This window comes from Capricornis sumatraensis, chromosome 3, assembly GCF_032405125.1.
Source record: "Capricornis sumatraensis isolate serow.1 chromosome 3, serow.2, whole genome shotgun sequence".
NCBI lineage: Eukaryota > Metazoa > Chordata > Mammalia > Artiodactyla > Bovidae > Capricornis > Capricornis sumatraensis.
Window position 1 is genome coordinate 38,225,551 of NC_091071.1, and position 22,586 is coordinate 38,248,136.

Sequence of the window (22,586 nt, forward strand, 5' to 3'; positions counted from 1 at the left end):
GGCATGTGCCCTCGCTGCCAGGCCAGGGCAGTGCCACCCCCATGTCCCCCCACGTCCAGGTGGGTGTGAATCCAACCTAAGCGGCCTGTCCCTCAATCATTTGCTGGGTGCCCAGTAAAAGGTAACTTACTTCTAAAACTTGAAAATGTTTACGACAACATTGTGAGAGCCTGGAAGCGACTCAGTGTTCATCAGCAGTGGGTGGGTGACTGAGCCAGGGTCTGTCTGCATGATGGAAACGATCAAACTGCCGCACGACGAAGTGGTCTTCTCTGGCCGCTGTGGATTCTCTCGTAAGTGCAGTCAACAGGGTGCATGCAGACTGGGGGCCACCATTAGTGTGGAAAAGATAAACGCACATTGCACACGAAAATATATGAGTGGCAGAGGTGACTGTACCCTGTAGGGTACTGGGCTTCCCTGGAGGTTCAGACGACAAAGAATCGCCTGCAGTGCGGGAGACCTCGGTTCCATCCCTGGGTTGGGAAGGTCCCCTGGAGGAGGGCATGGCTACCCACTCCAGTTTTCTTGCCTGGAGAATCCCCATGGACAGAGGAGCCTGGGGGGCTGCAGTCCATGGGGTCGCAAAAAGTCGGACACAACTGAGCAACTAAGCACAGCACAGCGCATCCTATAGGAACAGGACCAAAAGGGACAGGCAGCCTTCATGTCATACCTTTCTGTGGCTTTACGATGTTTTCCCAGATGCGTTTAAACTAGTGGTTTTAATTTCGAAAGGAAGCCTAGGGCTCCACCGGCCCCGACACTGAGCAGGGGGTGGGGGTGGGGGTGTCCCTTGGGGACCTCAAGACAAGCATTGTGAGCCTTGGCGGGTGGCGAGACGGGGACCAATGGTGCAGAGTTGAACCCTAACCCTGTGTGGTCTCCCCCTTCCCAGCAGCTGGAGGCAGGTGCGAGCCAGGAGGCCCTGCCCGGGAGCAAGCCAGGCCCCGGAGCGGAGGAGACGTGGAAGATTCAGAAGGAGCTGGATGAGGAGATGGAGCGGCGGCAGCAGCTGGAGCACGAGGTCCGGAGCGCCCAGGAGGAGATCTGGGCCCTGCAGAGCCAGAGCCCGCAGGAGGCGCTGGTGACCAGGGAGGTGCTCAGGAGGGTGCCGGACCCGGCGCTGGAGGAGAGCTTCCAGCAGGCGCAGCAGACCCTGGCCGAGGAGCAGCACAAGAACCAGCTGCTGCAGGGGGAGGTGGAGGCGCTGCGGCTGCGGCTACACGCCCTAGAGGAGGCGGCCCGGGCTGGGGGCCAGGAGTATGTAGTCAAGGAGGTGCTGCGCATTGAGCCGGACCGGGCCCAGGCCGACGAGGTCCTGAGGCTGCGGGGGGAGCTGGAGGCGCTGCGGCGGCAGAAGGGTGCCCGTGAGGCAGAGGCACTTCTCCTGCAGCAGCGCGTGGCTGCCCTGGCTGAGGAGAAGCGGCGGGTGCGGGAGGTGGTCACAGAGAAGGAGGTGGTCAAGGTGCACAACGACCCCCAGCTGGAGGCTGAGGTCCGGCAGCTGCAGGAGGACCAACGGCGGGAGCAGGGGCTCCGGGAGAAGCAGGAGGAGGAGCTGGGCTTCCTGCAGGACAAGCTCAAGAGGCTGGAGAAGGAGCGGGCCATGGCCGAGGGCAAGATCACTGTCAAGGAGGTGCTCAAGGTGGAGAAGGACGCGGCGGCCGAGCGGGAGGTGGGCGCCCTCCAGCGCCGGTACGAGGATGAGGCCGCCAGGGCCCGTGCCAGCCAGAGGGAGAAGACCGAGCTGCTCCGGAAGATCTGGGCCCTGGAGGAGGAGAACGCCAAGGTGGTTGTGCAAGAGAAGGTGCGCGAGATTGTCCGGCCCGACCCCAAGGCTGAGAGTGAGGTGGCCAACCTCCGCCTGGAGCTGGTGGAGCAGGAGCGCAAGTACCGGGGGGCTGAGGAGCAGCTCAAGAGCTACCAGAGCGAGCTGGAGGCGCTTCGGAGGCGGGGCCCCCAGGTGGAGGTCAAGGAGGTGACCAAGGAGGTCATCAAGTACATGACGGACCCTGAGACGGAGAAAGAGCTCCAAAGGCTCAGGGAGGAGATTGTGGACAAGACCCGCCTCATCGAGAGGTGTGACCTGGAGATCTACCAGCTGAAGCAGGAGATCCAGTCCCTCAAAGAGGCCAAGCCCCAGGTGCAGACCAAGGAGGTGGTCCAGGAGATCTTGCAGTTCCATGAAGACCCCCAGACCAAAGAGGAAGTGGCGGCTCTGAGGGCCCGGCTGGCCGAGGAACACAAGAAGCAGGTAGACCTGGAACGGGAACGCGCATCCCAGGAGGAGAAGATCCAGGAGAAGGAGGAGGAGCTGGCCCGGGGAAAGGAGGTGGTGGTGCAGCAGGAGGTGGTCAGGTACGAGGAGGAGCCGGGCCTCCAGGCCGAGGTGAGCGCCTTCACTGAGAGCATCGACGCAGAACTGCGGCAGATTGACGGCCTCCGCAGCGAGCTGCGGCGGCTGCAGCGCCGGCGAGCTGAGCTGGAGCGCCAGCTGGAGGAGCTGGAGCGCGAGCGGCAGGCACGCCACGAGGCTGAGCTGGAGGTGCAGCGGCTCAAGCAGCAGCTGGCCCAGCTGGAAGCGCAGGAGGGTGAAGCCCGCGAGAAGGTGACCCTCACGCAGAAGGTGGTGCTGCAGCAGGACCCCCAGCAGGCCCGGGAGCACACCCTGCTGGCCCTGCAGCTGGAGGAAGAGCGGCGCCGCCGGCAGGGCCTGGAGCACGAGCTCGAGACCCTGAAGCAGCAGCTGGAGCGCCTGGAAAAGATGGAGGTCAAGGAGAAGGTGGTCCTCTCCGAGAGCGTCCAGGTGGAGAAAGGCGACACCGAGCAGGAGATTCAGAGGCTCAGGGCCAGTCTGGAGGCCGAGAGCCGTGGCAAGAGAGAGCTGGACACTGAGGTAAGCCGGCTGGAGGCCAAGCTGTCGGAGCTGGAGTTCTGCAACTCCAAGTCATCCAAGGAGCTGGACTTCCTGAGGGAGGAGAACCACAAGCTGCAGCTGGAGCGGCAGAGCCTGCAGCTCGAGGCCCGCAGGCTGCAGTCGGAGATCGAGGTGGCCGTGGCTGAGGCGCAGGGCCTGAGGAGCCTGCCCACGGCGGCCGGGGCCGACCCCGGGGCGCCGCTCAACTCGCGCCTGCGGTCTCTGGAGCGGGAGCTGGACGACCTCAGGAGGCTCTCCAGGGACAAAGACCAGGAGATTGAGGAGCTGCAGCGGCGCCTGGGCTCCGTGGCCGTCAAGCGGGAGCAGAGGGAGAACCACCTGCGGCGCTCCATCGTGGTCATCGACCCTGACTCAGGCCGCGAGCTGTCCCCCGAGGAGGCCCACCGCGCCGGCCTCATCGACTGGAACATGTTTGTGAAGCTCAGGAGCCAGGAGTGCGACTGGGAGGAGATCTCCGTCAAGGGCCCTGGCGGTGAGTCCTCCGTGATCCACGACAGGAAGTCCGGCAAGAAGTTCTCCATCGAAGAGGCCCTGCAAAGTGGGCGGCTGACGCCCGCGCAGTATGACCGCTACGTCAACAAGAGCATGTCCATCCAGGAGCTGGCCGTCCTGGTGTCGGGGCAGAAGTAGGCCCGCCCCCGGCCTCAGGGAAGACACCGCTGGCTCGCCCCTGCCCAGGACCCTCCCCCGGGTCGTCTCTCCCTGGCCCCCGCACAGCTCCCAGTCCGCTCAGAGCCCCGTGTGCCGCCACCCCAGCTGCTGGGCCCAAGCACAGGCGGGACTGGCCCCTGCTGAGCCGTCCTTCAGCCTGGAGAGCGACCAACTTGTCCCCCGATCATTAACACCTGCAGTGCCTGTCTTCCTCCCCGCCTCTCCTACACTCCTCTATCAACAGAACCCCCTGGGACACCTGGAAGCAACTGACATCTACCACTAAAGCACAAGACAGGCAGCAGCCCCATGGGCCAGCCTGTTCCGCACAGCACTGGCCTCCACAGCCCAGCCAGGGAAACTCAAGGCAGGGAGGGCTCCATTCGGCAAAGCCCCAGCCCCCGGGGGCCGCCACCTGCATTCACAGCCCTCGAGATTCCAGCTCAGCTGACACGCCTTCGAGGCCTCCTGGGGAAACCGATCTAGGCGCTACGCCAAAGGAAGCGCAAAGAAACCAGAAGAGCGTCTGGCCCTGGTGCTTGGGTGAAGCTTAACTGTTGAGCCAGACTGTCCCAAGAGAACGCACCATCAGAGGACGTGTTGTGGTTCTGTAACCGAAGTACTTTCCTAGTGGACTGTCGCTGTCGGCCTTGGATTCGGTGCCTGGTCCTGCTTATTCTTTCACTGCCACTTAAGACTCCACAGTTGATTTTTTATCAAATGAAATTTGGGTTCTCTGTATCTCATGTATTATGTAAGAAAATGGGAAGTAAGAGGGAATTCTATTTATAGCGTGAAAATAAACACCTGCTGGCTTGATTCTAATTTCATGGAAAGTGTGTTTCTTCCTCTCTTGCCAGTGAGGCTGATTCCCCAGGCCTGCTTGGCTTTCAGCCAGAATGAATGTTCCCCAACTACCAGCTCCTAAGGGAGACAGAATTACTTGCAAATATGATAAAAAGAAACGCAAAAGAAACAGGAAAGAAAGGATGTTCTGGAAACCTTGAAACAATTTATTGTGTTGCTTTATACAAGATTAACAACTTCCACACCACCCCCAACACCAACATAGTCGCTGCACAAAAGCCACAGCCCTTTCACACTCAAGAACTGCCAGCAAGGGGAGCCTGCAGCGTGGTGGCCGGGACGCCTCCGCCTGCAGCCCTCCTTGCCGTGGCTCAAGTCACTCACTCTTCCATTACCACAAATAAAGCATCAACAAGGAAAAGAAACCTCATCAACTCCCCATCAAAGAAACGTTTCCCTGAGGCAAGAGGCATCGCTAGATTCCTAAGGAGGAGGGCATCCTGCTCCGGCCGAAAGCTGGGTGGTGCCGGGAGGTGGGGGCGCGGTAGGGAGGGGCACCTGGTGTCCTCCCGCCGCTCAGCGCTCTTGGACGGACGGCCTCTGCGCCGCTCTGAGCTCAGCAATACCAAACTCTTCTTTGGCTCTTTTGCTACTACCTAAGACTAGTCTGTAAACTGGAAACCCAAGTTGCAAAAAATAGATATAGTAAAGGGACAAGGACTCCACTTGGCCCCATGTGACACACGTGTTGGTTTTTCTGTTAAAAAAAAAGTCAGAGCAGAGGCCTGGCCAGCTGGCTGGCCGCAGTCTTGCTCCCCGGGCAGCCGGACAGCCTCTGAGAAATCGCGAGACACCAAGCATCATATCCTGGGATTCAGGACCCAAAAGAACTGCCCATGTCTCCACACAGGCAGGCGCGCATTCTGAAGAGGCTTTTTATTCTCAACATAAGGGAAATGACTTAGCTGGAACAGTCAGTTCAGACTTCACAGGACAGGCAAGCACCCGAAAATCCTTGAGAAGCAGCTGCTGGCTGAGTGGGGTGCTGCCTCGTCCGTCTCCCAGTGAAGGCAGAACCTGCTGTCTGGAGAGTGTGGACCTCAAGGCCTGCTTCTGCACGGCAGACACTTCCCAGGGGCCTGTTCCCGCAGCTCGGCCTGAGCATGGATTTACAATAAACTGGAATGTCTACCTGCAGCCTGGAACTCCTCACACCCTCAGCCCTCAAAAGAGAAGGAGGAATTCGGGGCTCTGCAGCCCACCTGCATGAACTTGGGAGAAACAAGGTGGGGGCCCTGGCTGAGCTGGGACCTGGGAGGCAGGGCCCGGGTGACCTTCCAGTCAGGATGGCCCAGGTTGTGATATGCAACCATAGAAAACTCAAATAAGCTGGCTCTGTCTTAGATACAGACATGTCTTTAAAAAGGTCTTCATCTGAGACCCACTCAGAGGGCCAAGTGGACGTGTCCAGTCCTGCTCCACCATAAAGGCACTGGAATTATGTCTTCCTAGGAACAACATGAAGTGCGGAGAACAGTCCGATTCTATCCAATGCGTTTAATGGTAAGGATCAAAACTGAGCCAAAAATAAGTGTCTTTAAAAATCCTACCACAATTGTTGAATCTACAAAGGTCTTTTCTCTAAAAGAGCTTCATTGTCATGTTGAGTGGAGAGACTAGCCCCCACGATGAGCACACGTTGGGTGTTCTGAGTATTTTTCAGAGAACAAGGTACCTCTCCCAGCTGGAGTGTGAGCCGGGAGGATGGAGAGACACTCTGACCAACCAGGGAGCCCACTGTGGCCAGAAGGAGCCCCCGACCAGTAGGGTGCGCTGAGGTACTCTGGCCAAACGCGAGGAGCTGGGCCACCTGCTCTGCCCCGCCACCAGAGTGCCCAGCACGAGCCGGCGTGCTCCTTGGCCTAGCGCGGCCCCTCCAACGATTGTCTGCAGCAGAGCCACGAGGTGCTGAGCACCAGGCTGGCCAGGGCCCCCAGAGAAGCACAGGGCTGCTCCCTGAACTGAAGGCACATCACACGTGCCAAGAGACGCTCCACTTAGCACTCACGCCTTCTCCAGAAGAAAACCAATGGCAGAGCATAGTTATCATCCAACTTCTGAGACCTCCTTGTGCAGCTTCCAGCCTTTGCCCTGAAAATCACAACTTCCTTGGTACACTGGGCCCTTTCCCATGAAGCTGAGAAGCATCTGAAAAACAGTAAGCAAAAACAGAACATAAGACTCTCAGGATCTCCTTGAAGGCAGCAGTAACCAAACCTCAAGGGGACCACTTCTGAAATAGCAAAAGTCCCCGAACACTGAGTGTTCTGGGGCTCACATGAGCCAGACGCGCTGGCAGGCTACCTGCAACACAGGCAGTGTGCTGGCGCTGGGAGGGCGGCCGCTGGCTGGGCGCCGTCTGTGCCGCAAGGGCCGCTCCCATTCCCAGCCACAGCTGCCATCCCGGGGCAGAGCCTGGCTTCTCGTGAGGCCTGTCAGATGCAGAGCGCCTCTCCACTGCAGACCTGGGGGCTGGAAGGGGAAGCTCACAGGTGCTCATATTCTGAGCCCACACAGGGGAGAAAGCAAAGCAGATACCAGTCAGAGCTGAGACAGCAGAAGGCTTCTCACCGATGACCACTCAGTGTAATCCTACAACACGATGAGTGTCTCAAGAAAGACATTCAAGTGGTCTCTTACAGCCCAGATGCTTTTCAGACAGCCTTTTAACTCCAAGAGGAAAAATAGGAAAGAAATGGTACAAGAAAACACTTTTCCCTTTTTTCCTGAAAATTCCACAGATCAGTAGTCACATTTCCAATAGCATTCCAATTATTTCTGTTTGAGAGTGTTACCAAAAGCAAACAGAGGCAGTGCAGTCTTTCAAATGCCACCCGCTCTCGCCTGGATGGCTCGGAGACCACCAGTTTGTGGAACAAGTCCCTGCTTTCTCCATAGGAACAGGGAGTAACTGCTGACAAGGCTTAGCCCCAGTTTCTTTCTCTGAAGTAAGCATGTTTCTGTCTGAGAGACTTGCAGTCCACCCTTGCACACAGATGGCCTCTGGCATTCACTGTTAAGCATCAGCCTCAGGATGCTGAGCAGTGCAGCCCCCAGGCCGTGCCTGGAGCAGGTGCAGAGCAGCAGGAAGGGCAGCCGGCCCTGCACTACGTGCACTGAGAGCCACGGTCCCAGGACGGGGCCAGGCAGACCGCCCACTGGGCACACGCTGGCTCGGGGCGCCTGTGCCCTCTCCTCGCACTGTGAACCAGGGCTTGCAGGCTGGCCCCTTCTGCAGCCACTGCTGTGTGCAGAGCAGACGCCAGGGAAGAAGGATGCTGCTCAGTCCTGCCGTGCCCCCAACCCCCCGCATCAGCCTGGACTGAAGCGCACACTGCTCCTCTCCTGGACACACACTCCGTTGAGGGGTCAGGGTCCCTCCTGAAGCCCTGCCACTGCTACCCGACTTCCCCTTTCACTTACACTAAGGTTGAGTCCTCTGTTAGCAAGGCCTGCAGTGCCCCAGCTAGCCCCTGGGAAATCAGCACCATCACCCTTCCAGTCTTGGTTACATTGAAGAGGAAACACTGAGCTGAGGGCAAGGAAGTCCTGAGCCGAGTACTCAGGCCACTGCGCCTCCCTCTGTGATCACACAGGGCAAGGCAGGTGTCAGCGTGGGAGAGACTGCATCCCTTGCGCCAAGTACCACAGAGACACCTGAGCCTCCGACGACAAACCCAGACGTCACAGTGACGACAGGGGAGACGCTGTCCTTGGCAGCAGAGAAGGCCTCTGATGGAAGGGAATGGCCCGCAGTGGACGTGGCACTCTGACCACCTGGAAATTACCTGGCAGGCTCTGCGGGAGGTGGGTAGACACAGCAGTGTGCGGGAGAGGCGCGGCACGAGGCGGGCTGGAGTGCACGCCGGCCAGGAGACCTGAGAGGAGACGACAGGGAGAGGGAACAACACACACTAAGGCCGGGAGCAGCCTGGTCCTGGGCGCAAAGCCGGGGGAGGGAGGGCTCAGCACAGCGCCGGGGAGGCCGCCCATGCTCACCCCCCAGACACACACAGGAACCCAGCACACGAGAGCAGGACCCGTCGGTCAGAGGCCCAGGGGCCCCTCCTGTGCTCCAGTACGAGGCAGACGGGAGATACTTACTGTGGCCGAGGCCGTGGTGGAACGTCCCGGGGGCAGGGCCGGTGACGATGGCATCCTTGGAGACCCCCGCTTTAGCAGAGGAGTCAGCACTGAAGGAGATCACGTGGAGGGGAAGCTGGGAGATAATCCCCAAGGGGCTTGAGTTCAAGGCCCCAGGGAGCTTGGGACTGCCAGCCTTATAGGATGAAGACAGCAGGTTCAAGGATGAGGAGCCGGTCAACAGCACAGCCCCACTCGCTCCTTTCTGGGGAGGAAGCACAGAGAGGGGTCAGGAGTCCAGCCCATCCAAGCCCACTCACAAACCAAAGCTGGCACCGCACCGGGGGTGGGTTGGAGAGGGGTACGTGCACGTTAGCCGCCCCTCCACTGCAGCCCCGAGGAAGGACCATCGCAGAGGACCAGCACAGAAGGGCTCCCCGAGCAGCGTTCACTTTACAAAGCAGGTATTAATTATGCCTCCTTTATGCAAGAAAGGAAGGAGAGAGTATCATACATGGATATCAGCCAATACAGGGATATAGCAGTGTGTGTATACGGCCATCACACACACACACACACACACACAAAGGCATTTACCTTTGGTTTTTACAAAGAAACAGAAAAGACCTAGAAACTAAGGAACGCAGTTACAAGGGCTGGAGAAGGAAGGCAGAGGCGAGTGAAGCTCTACTAAACACATCTTTCTATCAGTTTGCTCTTTGCAACCACACTATCTTATATATGGGAAAAACGGAGGGGAAAAAAGCTCTCATTCCCCAACCTTCATCCAAACTTCCTGTAAGGCATCACTCGAGGCGAGCCGGGTCACGGCACCTTTGTCTCACATGTGGAGTCTCCCTAAACCCAACAGAATCACCCTGAGAAGTACCAGTCTTCCTGGTCGTGACATCCCTATAACTGACCACCTGAGGGCAGGACTAGCTTCACATGCTTGCTTGGAGAGATGACAGGCAGGAGGCCGTGCAGGGCGAATTTCCTGACTCCCTCTGGCCATCCAGATCCACAGCCTCCCTGCAGACGCAGGGCTGCCCAGTCCTGCCCTGCTCGTCCTCCCCAGGAGACTTTTCAGGCTTTCCTGGGAGTCTGGCCACCAGAAAAGAAAAAGCCTGAAAACAGGAAGCCCGGTCCTCCAACTGGCAGGCTCACTGTTCCTACCTGACCGTGAGCATCAGCTCTCATTCTCAGACCAGAGCGAGGCCAGTGGCCCTGCCCACAAGGCCCACAAGGGCAGCGGGCTACAGCAGGACACTCACTGGCAGGGAGGTAGACGATGTCACGCTGCTCACCGCACTGGGCTTCAGAGAGGAGGTCAATAACTTGGCCACACCCTGGGTCCCTCCACTAGAATCTCCATTGGGACCACCGGGAGGGGCCACCAGGGTCAACTTCTGGGGTACAGGCGGCTTCTTCACTGCAGGGCCAGGGACAGGTCGGCTGGCGGATTGTCCTGCGGAGGGAGGCTGTGCCGCGGGGAGCAGGTTCCCAGAAGCAGGGCTCTGGACCGGTGTTCCTCCAGACGAGGGGCTGCCGGACGACACCCCATGTTTAGAGACAGAGCCCAAGAAGGGACTGGTCTTGTAGGGTGGTCCTGAAGAGATGGCTGAGTGTGGTTTCACTGGATGGCTCACGGCAGCAGAGCATGAAGCTGGGGTCTTATGAGAGCTGCTGCTGGAGGCTGGCGTGCCCGAGGCTGGCGTGGAAGCATGGAAGCTCTGGCTTTTAGTCGCTGTCTTGACAAGCTGCAGAAGGGATCGGTGACACTGAGGGGAGCCAGGCTTCGGGCCCTGAAGCTTACTGACGAATGGAGCCGGAGGGGTGAAGCTCTTCTGTGGCTGGGTGCCAGCATGAAAGACCTTGACCTGGGGGCTGGGCATGGCAGTGCCCGCCGGGGGCACGTGAGACGTCCGCGGCAAGCCGTGGTGCTTGGCTTTCGGCTGCTGCCCTTCCGGCGGGCCCTTGCCAAGAGCAGCCTGACAGGACAGCTCTTTGTAGCCAGAACTCTCTGTTTTTTTCTCCTGAGAGGACTGCCCCAGGGCCAGCGCCTGTTCAGCCAGAAAATTTAGGGGTGACTGCAGAGAGCTAGAGGGTGGAGGGGCAGAAGGAGGGCTGGGCTTTGGAAAGTTCCTTTTTTCTTCTGGACATAGAATGCCCGCGAGCTTCTCTGCAGGCACTTTCACGGGTGCAGGCAGCGGGAACTCTGAGCTCCCAGCAGCCCTGCTGTGCAATACAGCCAGTTCCTTGGACACTGCCTCCAATGAGGAGGCAGAATTATGGACCAAGTCTCCATCCATCGAGTCCTCCAGGTTGACAGGAGCAGGGTGAGCAAGGCTGCCAGATGCCTGGGACGAGAGCTCCCTGCTTGCGGCCCCCACGCCCTGGCCTCCTCCCAGGTGCTCTGGGGGGCTGCCCATCTGGCCTGATGAGACGGACACCTTCTTATCTGGCTTAGCAGATGATTCCTAGAGGCAAGCAGAAAGGCTCGCGTTTACAAACATCCAAAGATGCCAACTCTGGCCCTGCTGAAGGGGACTCGAGTGTGAGAAAACATACAGGCAGCAGGCCTTCCAGCATGATCACAAAGCCAAGGAGGAAAGGAGCAGGCGGCCTGCATGGACTCGGAAATGCTACGACCCCACCACTCTCTGGCCACGGCTGGGTGGGGCTGGGCTGACCCAGGCATTCTGCCACCGCAACACACACAAGGAAACCGCGTTGTTTCTGAAAAACTGTACGACTTGAACAACAAGATGTGCTCCCTTCCGGCCCTCACCCCACCTCAGCTCCCAGCCGAGGTCAGGATGAAAGGGGACTGCTTTCACTCTCTCCCTCCTTGGTTTCGCCACCACCTAACTCCCCTCTGGGCTCACAGTCTGTCCTGTCACTCCTGCCTCCCCAGCACCTGGTGCAGTGAGTCTTAGGGACATCAGAGGAGATCAACAGACACTTAGGAATAACTGATCTGCACGCTCCTTCCCTTGGGCTGTTCAGGGACGATGAGGGGCGCTACAGAGCCTCAGGAATTGGCAACAATTTTGGTGAGATGGCAGTTTCACTACATCGAGAGAGCTCTGCAACATCAAAGTCATTTCACAGTCTTCAGCCATCGCACTCCCCTCTGCGTCTGTCAGTCAGCTGGACAAAGCCTCCTGCCTGCCCGATGCCAATCCAGGCTCACCTGCACTTGGCTTGGGGGCACTCTTCCCTAAAAGGTAAAGACAATTCACCAAGACGACCTCATTTAACTCCACAACAACCCCAGGAACTGGCCAGGTAGGTGATGCTTCCTAGACATGGGGCTGGAGGGCACTAGTGGCCCAGGTCAGGTCTCTGTCCTGCAGACCCTAGGCCCCTCCTGTGGGCCAGGCTGCCTCCTGGTACAACCTCATCTTGAAGAGCTGTCCCCAGACCAGCAAAGCTCCATGAGCTGCCAGAGCATGGGTGCAGAGAGCTAAGAACAGGTGGCACATGACTGGGCAGGCTGACTCACCTTCACCTTCATTTTGCAAGAGGCCATTACTTTCTTCTTGGCCCTGTGCAAAGGAAGGAACACAGCAAAGAGTCAGAGATCCTTAGAGATAAAAATGCCAATAGTCCTGACAAGTGAAAACATTTAGACACTCACAGAATTGACGTCAGGTGCCCGTGGCCTCGTCTGCTCTCCTTAAACAGAGTCCTGGAACAAAGAGACATGGGGAAGTCCTCACGAGCCCCTGGAAGCAGTCTGCTCCCCAAGCCTCCCCACCTCCCTGGTATGCAGGGACTGTCACCCATTAATGTCAGGGGGCTGCTGAGGGGGCCTTACACAGCTGCCTGGCCACCTGAAAGCCACAGAGCTAGGATTCCCCCCAAAAAGCTATGACTCTGCCCCCAGACCTCTCAGAGTGATTCCTCCCCTAAGGGCAGGAGCACTCTCCTTACTACCTGTTCTCATCCCCTTCAAAGGCACAACTTTTCCCAGAGAAGCTCAACAGAATTTTCTTTATGCCCTTCCCTAAGTACTATCAGGAGTCCAATCTACAGTGAGAAAAGCAGTCCCACTTGAAGGGACTCTAAGAGAAGGCCTACTTGACCAAGAACACTCCGTAGCTCCACGGGGAGGGTCCTGGGAACACGCCAAGCAGGAAGCACCAGGTGTGGTCTCCCACCTGGACAACTACACTACACTAGCCGAACCCATCTGACAGAACCACTCTGTAATCTCAGAGGCTGTTCAAGCTTGCAGCTTCCAGGGGAGGACTTAGACAAGTAAACTGTGGTTCATCCTGGCTCTCAACACAGGAGTAGCCACCCAACCCCCACCTGGTGGCCCGCAGCTGCAAGTGTTCCTGGAGCAGCCTGCACACAGCTTGTGGGAACCAGCATGGGAAAAAGGACCTTGTCTCCAAAGACCAGGGACCTGTGCTCTGATGGCCAATCGTTGCTTCTGATCATGGGGGTGGAAGGTGCAGACACAGGGCAGCAGCCCATTGCTGTTGCACTACTGGCTGAAGCAACTGCCAGGGGATCTAAAGGGCCAGGACCCCCTTTGCTGCTGCTGCTGCTGCTGCTAAGTCACTTCAATCGTGTCTGACTCTGTGCAACTCCAGAGACGGCAGCCCACCAGGCTCCCCTGTCCCTGGGATTCTCCAGGCAAGAACACTGGAGTGGGTTGCCATTTCCTTCTCCAATGCATGAAAGTGAAAAGTGAAAGTGAAGTCACTCAGTCATGTCCGACTCTGTGCGACCCCATGGACTGCAGCCTACCAGGTTCCTCCATCCACGGGATTTTCCAGGCAAGAGTGCTGGAGTGGGGTGCCATTGCGTTCTCCGAGGACCCCCTTTAACCTCTTCCTTTTTATCATTTTTTCCCCCCTTTGGAAGTCAGATGTTAAAGACTAGAGCATTTAAAAAAAAAAAAACTACATATGTGGGAGAAATCAGAAAGTGACTGCATGTGCCTAGGGAAAAGCTTGGAAAACACGTAAGAATAACACGTTAAGTTCACACCTCAGGCTGATCCTTGACATAGAGACAGCCTATACTAAAAACAAAACACAAAACAAGCAAACCCCAGGGAAAGGGGAGAATCTGATTTTCGGAGTTATCACATTGTTAGATTCAAATGTCTGCTGTTCAACAACAACAACAGAAAAAACACACAAGGGACATAAAGAAACAGGAAATATGGCCCATTCAAAGGAAAACACAAATCAACAGAAACTGTCTCTGAGAAAAGTTCAAATGGCAGATACACCAGACAAAAACAACTGTGGACAAAGAACTAAAGGAAGATGTGGAGAAAGAAAATAACGTGAGAAAATATCAATAAAGAGATACGAAACCTGAAAAGAAGCCAAAAAGAAATTCTAGAACCAAAAAGGACAGTAGCTGAAATGAAAAATTCATTACTGAATTCGTTACTGAAAAGGCAGATTTGAGCAGGCAGAAAAAAAACAAAGAACCTGAAACAGGATAATGAAGATGATCGAGACTGAGGAGCAGAAAGACAAGACTGAAGAAAAGTAATCAGTCTGAAAGACCCATGGGACCATCAAGCGCGCGCACACACACCCTCACAGCACGCACGTCCCCGGAGGACAGAGAAAGGGGCCCAGAAGAGTGAAGAAATAACGGCTGAAACTTTCCAAATGTGAAAACAGACAATGTAAGCGTAAATATGTGAATATAAATATCCAAGAAGTGCAAAGAACTCCACATAAGATGAACCCGAGAGACCCACACCAAACACATGATAAACTTTCAAAGGCCAGAGACGAAGGCAGAATATTGACAGCATCCAGAGATTACTGCAGCATCACCCACGAGGGTCCTCAATGAAGTCACCAGCAGGCTTCTCATCAGAAACTCTGGCAGCCAGAAGACAGGGGGCTGACACAGTCAAAGTCTCAAGTAAAAACAGTGTCAACCAGGAACCCTGTATCTGATGGAACTGACCCTCAAGAGTGGGGGAGACGTACATCAATTATACTTCAATCAAAGAGTGGAGGATATCCCCAGGTAAGATAAAAGGTGAAGGTGTTCATGATCAAAAAACCTATCCTGTAAAAAATGCTCATAGGTCCTGAGGGTGAAACGAAAAGACAGCACCTCAAAGTTACATGCACAAATAAAGATCTCAGAAAGGTGAATAGACAAAAACCACTATAGAAGCCAGCGTCATTATAACAATGGTTTGTAATCATACTTTTTAAAGTATGATTTAAGAGACTAATACTAATTTAAAAGCTAGTAAATATTATTATGACTTTGGTTGGTAACTCTAAATCTTGTCTTCTACATAATTTAAGAGTCATTTTTAAAACCATTAGTTTATGTTTTAGGGCACACAATGTATAAAAATGTACTTCTGTGACAGCAGCAGAGCTGTATGGGGGCAGAAATTTTAGATGTTAATCAACTTACAGAAGTATTAGCAACTACTTTAAAAAATAACAATTCAACACTCTAATCAAAAGACAGAGACTGGCAGAATAAATAAAAAATATGATCTGATCTAACTATATGCTGTCTGTTGCGGCTGCAGCGCTGTGGTCAATCGTGTCCGACTTGGTGCGACTCCATGGACTGTAGCCCACCAGGCTCCCTCGTATGTGGGATTTCCAGGCAAGCTACAAGAGCCAAAGACAAGAACAGATTGAAAATAAAAGGACTGGAAAAGGTACTCCATGCAAAAATAACCAAGAGAGCAGAGGCAGCTCTATTAACATCAGACAAAACAGACTTTAACTCGAGAAAGGTTACAAGAGATATAGAAAGCTATTACATATTAATAAAAGGTTCAATACAGCAAGAAGATATAGCGATTATAAACATTCATGCACCTGACAAACCTTTAAAATATATGAAACAAAAACTGATGGAACGGAAGAGAGAAACAGTTTCACAATAACAGCTGGAGATTTCAGTACCTCTGCACAAGAGAGAATAATGAGACAGAAGATAAAGCAACAGAGGACTTCACACAATAAACTAATCAGATGTAACAGAGAGACACAAAACATTCTCCCCAACAACAGAATACACTTTCTCATTTGCACACGGGACATTTTCTAGGATAGATCATATATTAGGCCACAAATGAACTCTTGGTAGATTTTAAAAGACAGATACCATACAAAGTATCTTCTCTGATCACAACGGAAAGAAGTTAGAAATCAGTAACAAAAGGAAAACTGGAAAACAAAATTGTAAGAAAAAGGCAGATACATTAGACAAAACAACTTTTAACAACATACTTTTAAACGATCAATGGATCAAAGAAGAAATCACAAAGACAATTAGAAAATACTTTAAAAAACAAATGAAAATGAAAACACAACATACCAAAATCTATAGGACAAAGTGAAAAGTGGTGCTAAGAGAGGAAATCTTTAGGTATAACTGCTTACATTAAGAAACAAGGAAAAAAAAAAGAACAGAAAAGAAACAAGGAAGGTCTTAAATTTTATAAGGAACAGAAAAAAGAAGAACTAAACCTAAAGCCAGCAGAATGAAGGATATATTAATAATAAAGATTAGAGAAGAAATAAGGAAAATAGAGAATAAACAATTATAGGCCTATTGAGACTTACTATTTTTTTCTGATTTAGTCTTGGTAAGTTTTGTCCATTGGACAAAACTTTTCTAGAAACTTGTCCATTTCATCTATGTTGAAAGACACTTATCCATAGAGTAAAAAGGCAACCCAGAGAACAAAGAAATATTGGGAAATTATGTATGTAATAAGGGGTTAATATCCAGAATACATAGTGAACTCTTAAAACTTAGCAACAAAAAAGCACACCAATTTAAAAATGGTCAAAAGACTTGAATAAACACATCTCCAAAGATGATATGCAAATGTACAGTTAGTACGTGAAAAGATGCTCAATATCACTAATCACTAGCAAAGTGAACTATAGGGCACCACCTCATATCCATCAGGATGATTACTACCAAAAAAAAAAAACACAACAATTGTTGGTGGGGATGTGGAGAAAGTGGAACCTTGTGCACTGCTGGTGGAAATGTAAAAGATAACAGCTATCATGAAAAACACTACGGTGGTGCCTCAAAGTTAAACACATCGTCATACAATCCAGCAATTCCAGTTCTAGGTGTACATGAAAAAGAACTGAAAGCAGGGTCTCACAGAGATGTCTGTATGTCCACGTTCACAGCAGTATTATTCACAATAGCTTAAATGTGGAAGCAACACCAAGTACCATTGATAGACGGATGGATAAGCAAAATGTATATATACAGGAGAATATTATTCAGCTTTAAAAAGGAAGTTAGTTCTGATCCATGCTATAACTGATGAACATTGAGGACATTATGCTGAGTGCAGTAAGCCAGACACAAAGACACTTTGTATGAGTCCACTGATACGAGGTACTTAGAGTAGTCCCAACCAGAGTAGAATGGTGGCCTCCAGGTCTGCGAGGAGGGGAAACACGCAGTTGGTGCTGCTGCACAAACATGTCAGTGTGTCTAACACCACTGAACTGTGCCCTGAAAGATGCTAAAGTTTACATTAAGTATATTTTACCACTCCTCACCCCAAAAATTTTTTTTAAAAAACACTAGTTATAGGAAACTTTCTCTGTCTATTGCAGATACAGTCCATTCATGGAAAGCTATGTAACACAAATTAGCCTGTTACAAAAGTCTGGCACTTGGCTCTAAGAAGTAGTCACTCCTGCCAGTTTCAAATCAGAATTCTGTTCAGAAAATTAGAATGTTCCTGACATGCACCTGCCTCCCAACTTCCAGTAGGTGCCATTACGTCACAACGGAAAAGGGCATACAGCCATAGAACTTTAGTGGGATAAAGAATGACAAAGACAGCATCCCACAAACAACTCCCTCTTCCCAGGGAGACAGAGAAGCCCCTAGCTTCTCAGGTGAGATGATAGTCCAATCCACTAGCCTGTGACTCCGAGGGTGGGGCTCTGGTGGCCTGGCACAGAAGAATCACTCAAAACATCTCTTTACCACAAGATTGGGCTTCTCCTGTAGCTCAGCTGGTCAAGAATCCACCTGCAATGCAGGAGACCTGGGTTCAATCCCTGGGTTGGGAAGATAACCTGGAAAAGGGAAAGGCTACCCACTCCAGTATTCTGGCCTGAAGAATTCCATGGTCCGCAAAAATGCTCCACCCTAAGGTCACACTGACTACACTGGCTGCCCACAGGCCCTCACCTGGCCTGCATCCAGCCTTTGGGCCAGAGAGGTTTGACCTCGGCATCCAGAAACGCCTTCACGTAGTCCTCCCAAGACTGGGCCTTGCTCTTCTCCAGGTCAAAGCTCTCCAGTTTGATCTTCACCACCTGACAGAGCAGCTCCCTGCAGAGCGGGCATAAGTCACAACCTTTAAACCACCCGAACGCTTCTTCAAGGTTTCAATCATGTGCTTTCAGCAGCCCTCATTAAAGAAAAAGGTTCTAACCTTCATTAGAAACACAGGAACATGCTCAGACACTGGCCCCACAAACCCTCCACTGAGGCAAGGTCCCAGTTTGGGCACACCTGATTTCATCACTCCACTGGAACTTCTTCCGGGGTCCCATTATCCTCCGGCCCCCTTTCTCTTCATCTTCCTCCTCATCAGAACAGACCCGTTCTCTCTGCTCCTTGTCCTTCTCCTCTTCCAGCATCCTAGAGAGTGGGAAGAATTAGGAGGGACCCTAAGATCACCACAGACCCGCTTCCTCCTGCCTACCGACCCCCTCTCCAGCCCCCATGACTTCTCAGGAGAGGTGAGGATGCTGAAGGCAGCGAGGGGCGCACTTACTTGGCGGCCTTGGCTTGCGTGTGGGCCTGGCACTCGCCCTGGTACTTGGCCATCTGCTCTGGCATGGCCCTGCCAATGGCTTCCTTAAGTTTCTGGAGTGGCTCCTTCAGACGCCCACCCTGCTAAGAGCAAGACCAGTCATGAGTCTGGTTTACATGTCACTTTTTAGGCCGAGGACACACTCTAAGCATAGCCGACCGCAGAGAGGCCGTGCAGCAGCGGGTCGTGCAGCAGCAGCCGCAGCACCTGTGAGCGTGTGCCACCCTCTCCACTGGGCCCGAAGCCACAGGGCTCCCCTGCAAGGCTACCCACCTGCTCACAGAGGTGCAGTTTTCGTGCGCGCTTGACCAAGGTGTCTTTGCTGCAGGGCAGGAAGGAAGCAAGGTAGGCATACACTCCAGAACGGGTCTGACTGCTCAGCTCCCGGGTCTGCGCCTCTATGCTGAAGAACAGAGCACAGTTACCCACCGCAGCACCTCTCATCTGCAGGAGCCAAGAGTGGGCCAAGCCTTATCTCGCCAGTCACACAGCATCACAGAGCGGCCAGCACAACAAACCTGACGAACTTGGCTAGGCAGAGTGCACCACGGTTCTCAGGTCAAAGACAAGACTGAGTCAAAGGTGTCAAGAAAATCGAGTCTCCAAGAGTGCAAGCTCTGAAGTTCTAAGTTTCATAAACAAAGAAAGCATAAATGCTTTCAAGCTGGGAAGTAATTGAGTTGCTTGGGATTGACAGTTTCCAGCAGAGCTTCCCCTTTTTCCCCCTACAGTTCCAAGTTCTGTCCCTGACTACGTGGTCAAGGAAATCCTCACGCCTGCAGCGTCCCCACTGAGACGAGCAGAATGTGGTCTGTCTTCCATCCCTTGAGCTCTCTGGATCTGGCACACTCCAGGGCACAAACCCCTCACCTGTGCAGACCCTCAGGTGCTCCCTGACCCAAATGGCCAATCTCCCTCTGTCCTGGCCAGGCAAGGTCCTTCGCTAGAATATCCCCTGGTCTTAACTATAGGTTTCACACATGCAAAACCCTCAGCAGTTGCATAATCAGCTTCCTCTGGTACACGATGCAACCAGAAAGAAAATGGCAAAGCTGGAGGGCCAGATACAAAGAATCTGGCTCAGATTTGTATGTGTGGGTTTTGGCTTTTTTTTCTTCTTTTTAATCCAATTCAGACAGTAGGGCGTCCCAGAGGCTGGGGTGTGTGAGATGCGGAGTGGGAGGGTGAGCACTGGCCTCGGAGCACAAGTGCGACGAGGAGGACGACCAGGCTCGCCGAGGAGTGCTCCTGAGGACAGGGCCCGGGCCTGCACCGAGCCATCTCTCCCCCTCCTCAGAGACGGGCAGGCAGCACGACACCCTCCCCAGCACGCTGTGATGAAGACACAGAGTCCCAACAGCGTCTGCTGCCCCAGGTTAGGATGGTCTAGCAGTTTCTAGAGACAAAACAACTGATGTCCCCGCCCCTGACCTCTATTAAAAAAAACCACAATAAAGCAATAGAAACCAATTTTTAAAAATCTCATCAGGGCTTTCTTTTCCCTCAATTGTACTCCCACTTCCCCAGGCCTGCTGAACCCCTGCATGGTAACAGCAAATGCAAAGAAGCGAAAGATACTCACTCTAGGAGGATGCCATTAATATCCTGGGTGAAGAACTTCTGTCTGCTCTCTCCCTCCGCAGCTCTGGCAGCCTGGTTCACAGCAGACAGGAACAGCCGTTAGTGCCCTGGCCCCGCACCGCCCACACACTCACCCACAGGCCTAGAGAACACTGGATGACAAACCCTCGCTGAGCCCTGCCCCGCTCAATCCTAATCCAGACTAAGTTCGCCTATGACCGCTGCATTCTCCCCAAGTGGCGCATCCAGCTCTCTTCACAGGCTGCTACAGAATCTACGGACAGACAGTCCATTCTTCCCAGGACTTGACCCAACCGTTGTGTAAGAGGGTTGAGTCTTATGTGAAGAAAATTAGTCAAGGGACCCGTGAATCTGATTCACCAGCGAGCGAGCTCCTCAGCCCGGCACTCTAGCATCTAAACGGCGAGCTGTGTTTTCCATACCATCTACAGCACAAAACGATCAAGGACTTCAACAAACCTGCAATATCTGAAGGCCTTTATTCACCAAAACAATATTAGTAACAGTAATAATGTGCTGCTTCAGCATTCAGAAACCACACTTCTTTGACAATTCATAATCTATTTAGTGTATGCTATCACAAACTCTCTTACTCAGACCACTGGAATGACTAGCCCACCTGACGACTTACTAACACAGATAGAGCAGGCTGCTATGGTGCTGTGCTTCCCATGAGCGCACAGTTAACAAGCGCCTGGCTGGCCACCCTGGAGACCCCCGAAGCAATCACAGGAGGCAGCCAAGCCACCAAAAGCACAAGAGAGGAAAGCAGCACGCAAAGGTCTGGACCGGGGTTCTCTATTTGGCCACATGCACCTAGCGGCCTTCCGCACCCTAGACGCATCCCATCGGAATCTCCCGGGAAGGCCTGTGTTCCTTAAAAGAGGCCCCAGGATTAGGACCCACCAAAATCACTCTGGTGACGAGCATGTAGAAGATCAAGAACCACTGACCCACACCCAAGAGGTTCCTGGTTCAAAGTTAGCTGCTCAGTCGTGTCCGACTCTTTGTGACCCATGGACTGCAGCCCACCCGGCTCCTCTGTCCATGGGATTCTCCAGGCAAGAATACTGGAGTGGGCTGCCACTCCCTCCTCCAGGGGAATCTTCCTGACCCAGGGATCGAACCAGCATCTCCTGCATCGCAGGCAGATTCTTTACTGTCTAAGCCACCAAGGAAGTTCACTGGTCCAAAGGCTTTAGGCAAAATAAAATGTCAGGCTCGACATATAATACTGATCGTAAATAGAGACAATGAGGTGATTGTCTACAGTGAAATGATCAGTCCTGATCAACCCTTGGGAACACCGACCTTTCTCTAGCCCCTTAGGCCTTCCCCTCACCACATCCTCTGGGTCCTGTCCTGACCTCCTAGCTCTATCCTGTCTCCTCCACTAGCTCTCAGCTGCAGGCGCGCTCCCAAGTTCCATCGAGAGACCTCTTCCCCCAACAATGTCTCCCCGTCAGCTTCAAAATAACACGTATGCACAAAATAACAAACACAACCTAAACGTCTATCCTCAGCTCTGGACCAGAACTATCAATTATCTCCCTGAATGAATGATCCTGGAGTAGACAAATCAAGTTGTCCGAAATCTAAACCACTCCTTTCTGCTCTTCCTCCCAAGTCCCTACTTCTAACAACAGCACCTCACCCTTCTTAAATCCTCTCACTTTTCTTTAGAGCACTTCGGGAGGCCTTCCTGAGCCTAGAATCAAACCCAAACTCCTCCACCTGGCAGTCAGGGTTCTTCAGGACATGGCCTCACCATCCTTTCCAGCCCCCACCTCCCACCATATACCAGGTGTCCCTGTTATCCAACATGTTGCCTGTTCTCAGCCCTGTGCCCTGGCTTACCAGAAGGCCACGTCACCCGAGAGGCTGGCCAAGCCTGCTGCTTCCAGTCCTATCCCAACGGGCCCTCAAGAGCCCCTTTCCCTTCCTTAAGTTTGGCAGTCCACTGGACCATCCTGTTGGCCACCCAATCATGACAGCTTATTTCACCCTGCTCTGTCCCACAGCCCGTTGTTTACATGGCTACCACTTTGTACAACAAGCTCGTGGAGAATGTGAACTGAATCTTACTCATCAACATGTTTCCCACAGTGGCCCATCACCTAACAGCTACTGAGTAAAAGTCAGCTGAGTGGGCGATGAATGAACACACAAATGAACAGATTATCACTGCAAGGATGAAAACTAAGAGGAAGAAAAGCTCAGTACCAGACAAAACTTGCAGAGGATGTGAAAAAATTTATTTAGCTCGGCTAGGGGAGGGACAGAGGCCAGAGATGGCTGGCAGAGAGGAAAGGAAGAGAGGGCAACACTAGCGTCACCTGTTACGCTTTATGCTGTCAGGGAGTTTGGAATTCCCCTGTGGCACCTTTAATGTACTGGGATTGTGACTTCAGTTTGAGAAAAAACAAAATGGAGTCATTCTTTCAACTTAGAGACTGCTGGTTACAGCGCTTCTCGGGTGGCGCTAGGAGATGTAAGAGACATGGGTTCGATCCCAGGGTCAGGAAGATCCCCTGGAGGAGGGCACAGCAACCCACTCCAGTGTTCTTGCCTGGAGAATCCGATGGACAGAGGAGCCTGGCGGGCTGC

General features: G+C 53.2%; 2 protein-coding genes across 3 annotated transcripts in view; one reads left to right on the plus strand and one right to left on the minus strand.

The window, feature by feature from the left end:
• PPL (periplakin) overlaps positions 1-4,388 on the plus strand; it is a 50,368-nt gene extending 45,980 nt beyond the window's left edge. For both annotated transcript variants that reach the window (XM_068969403.1, XM_068969404.1), the window contains exon 22: positions 899-4,388. In XM_068969403.1, the coding sequence (XP_068825504.1) occupies positions 899-3,571 (2,673 nt within the window). In that variant the 3' untranslated portion in view covers positions 3,572-4,388. The remainder of the gene's footprint in view (positions 1-898) is intronic.
• A 239-nt stretch (positions 4,389-4,627) lies between these two features.
• UBN1 (ubinuclein 1) overlaps positions 4,628-22,586 on the minus strand; it is a 31,561-nt gene continuing 13,602 nt past the window's right edge. The window contains exons 8-18 of the mRNA XM_068967675.1: positions 19,960-20,030; positions 18,651-18,780; positions 18,339-18,457; positions 18,074-18,202; positions 17,747-17,890; positions 12,186-12,236; positions 12,051-12,093; positions 9,817-11,022; positions 8,564-8,807; positions 8,248-8,337; positions 4,628-6,607 (exon numbers count right to left, since the gene is read on the minus strand). Coding sequence (XP_068823776.1) covers positions 6,558-6,607; positions 8,248-8,337; positions 8,564-8,807; positions 9,817-11,022; positions 12,051-12,093; positions 12,186-12,236; positions 17,747-17,890; positions 18,074-18,202; positions 18,339-18,457; positions 18,651-18,780; positions 19,960-20,030 — 2,277 coding nt within the window. The 3' untranslated portion in view covers positions 4,628-6,557. The remainder of the gene's footprint in view (positions 6,608-8,247; positions 8,338-8,563; positions 8,808-9,816; positions 11,023-12,050; positions 12,094-12,185; positions 12,237-17,746; positions 17,891-18,073; positions 18,203-18,338; positions 18,458-18,650; positions 18,781-19,959; positions 20,031-22,586) is intronic.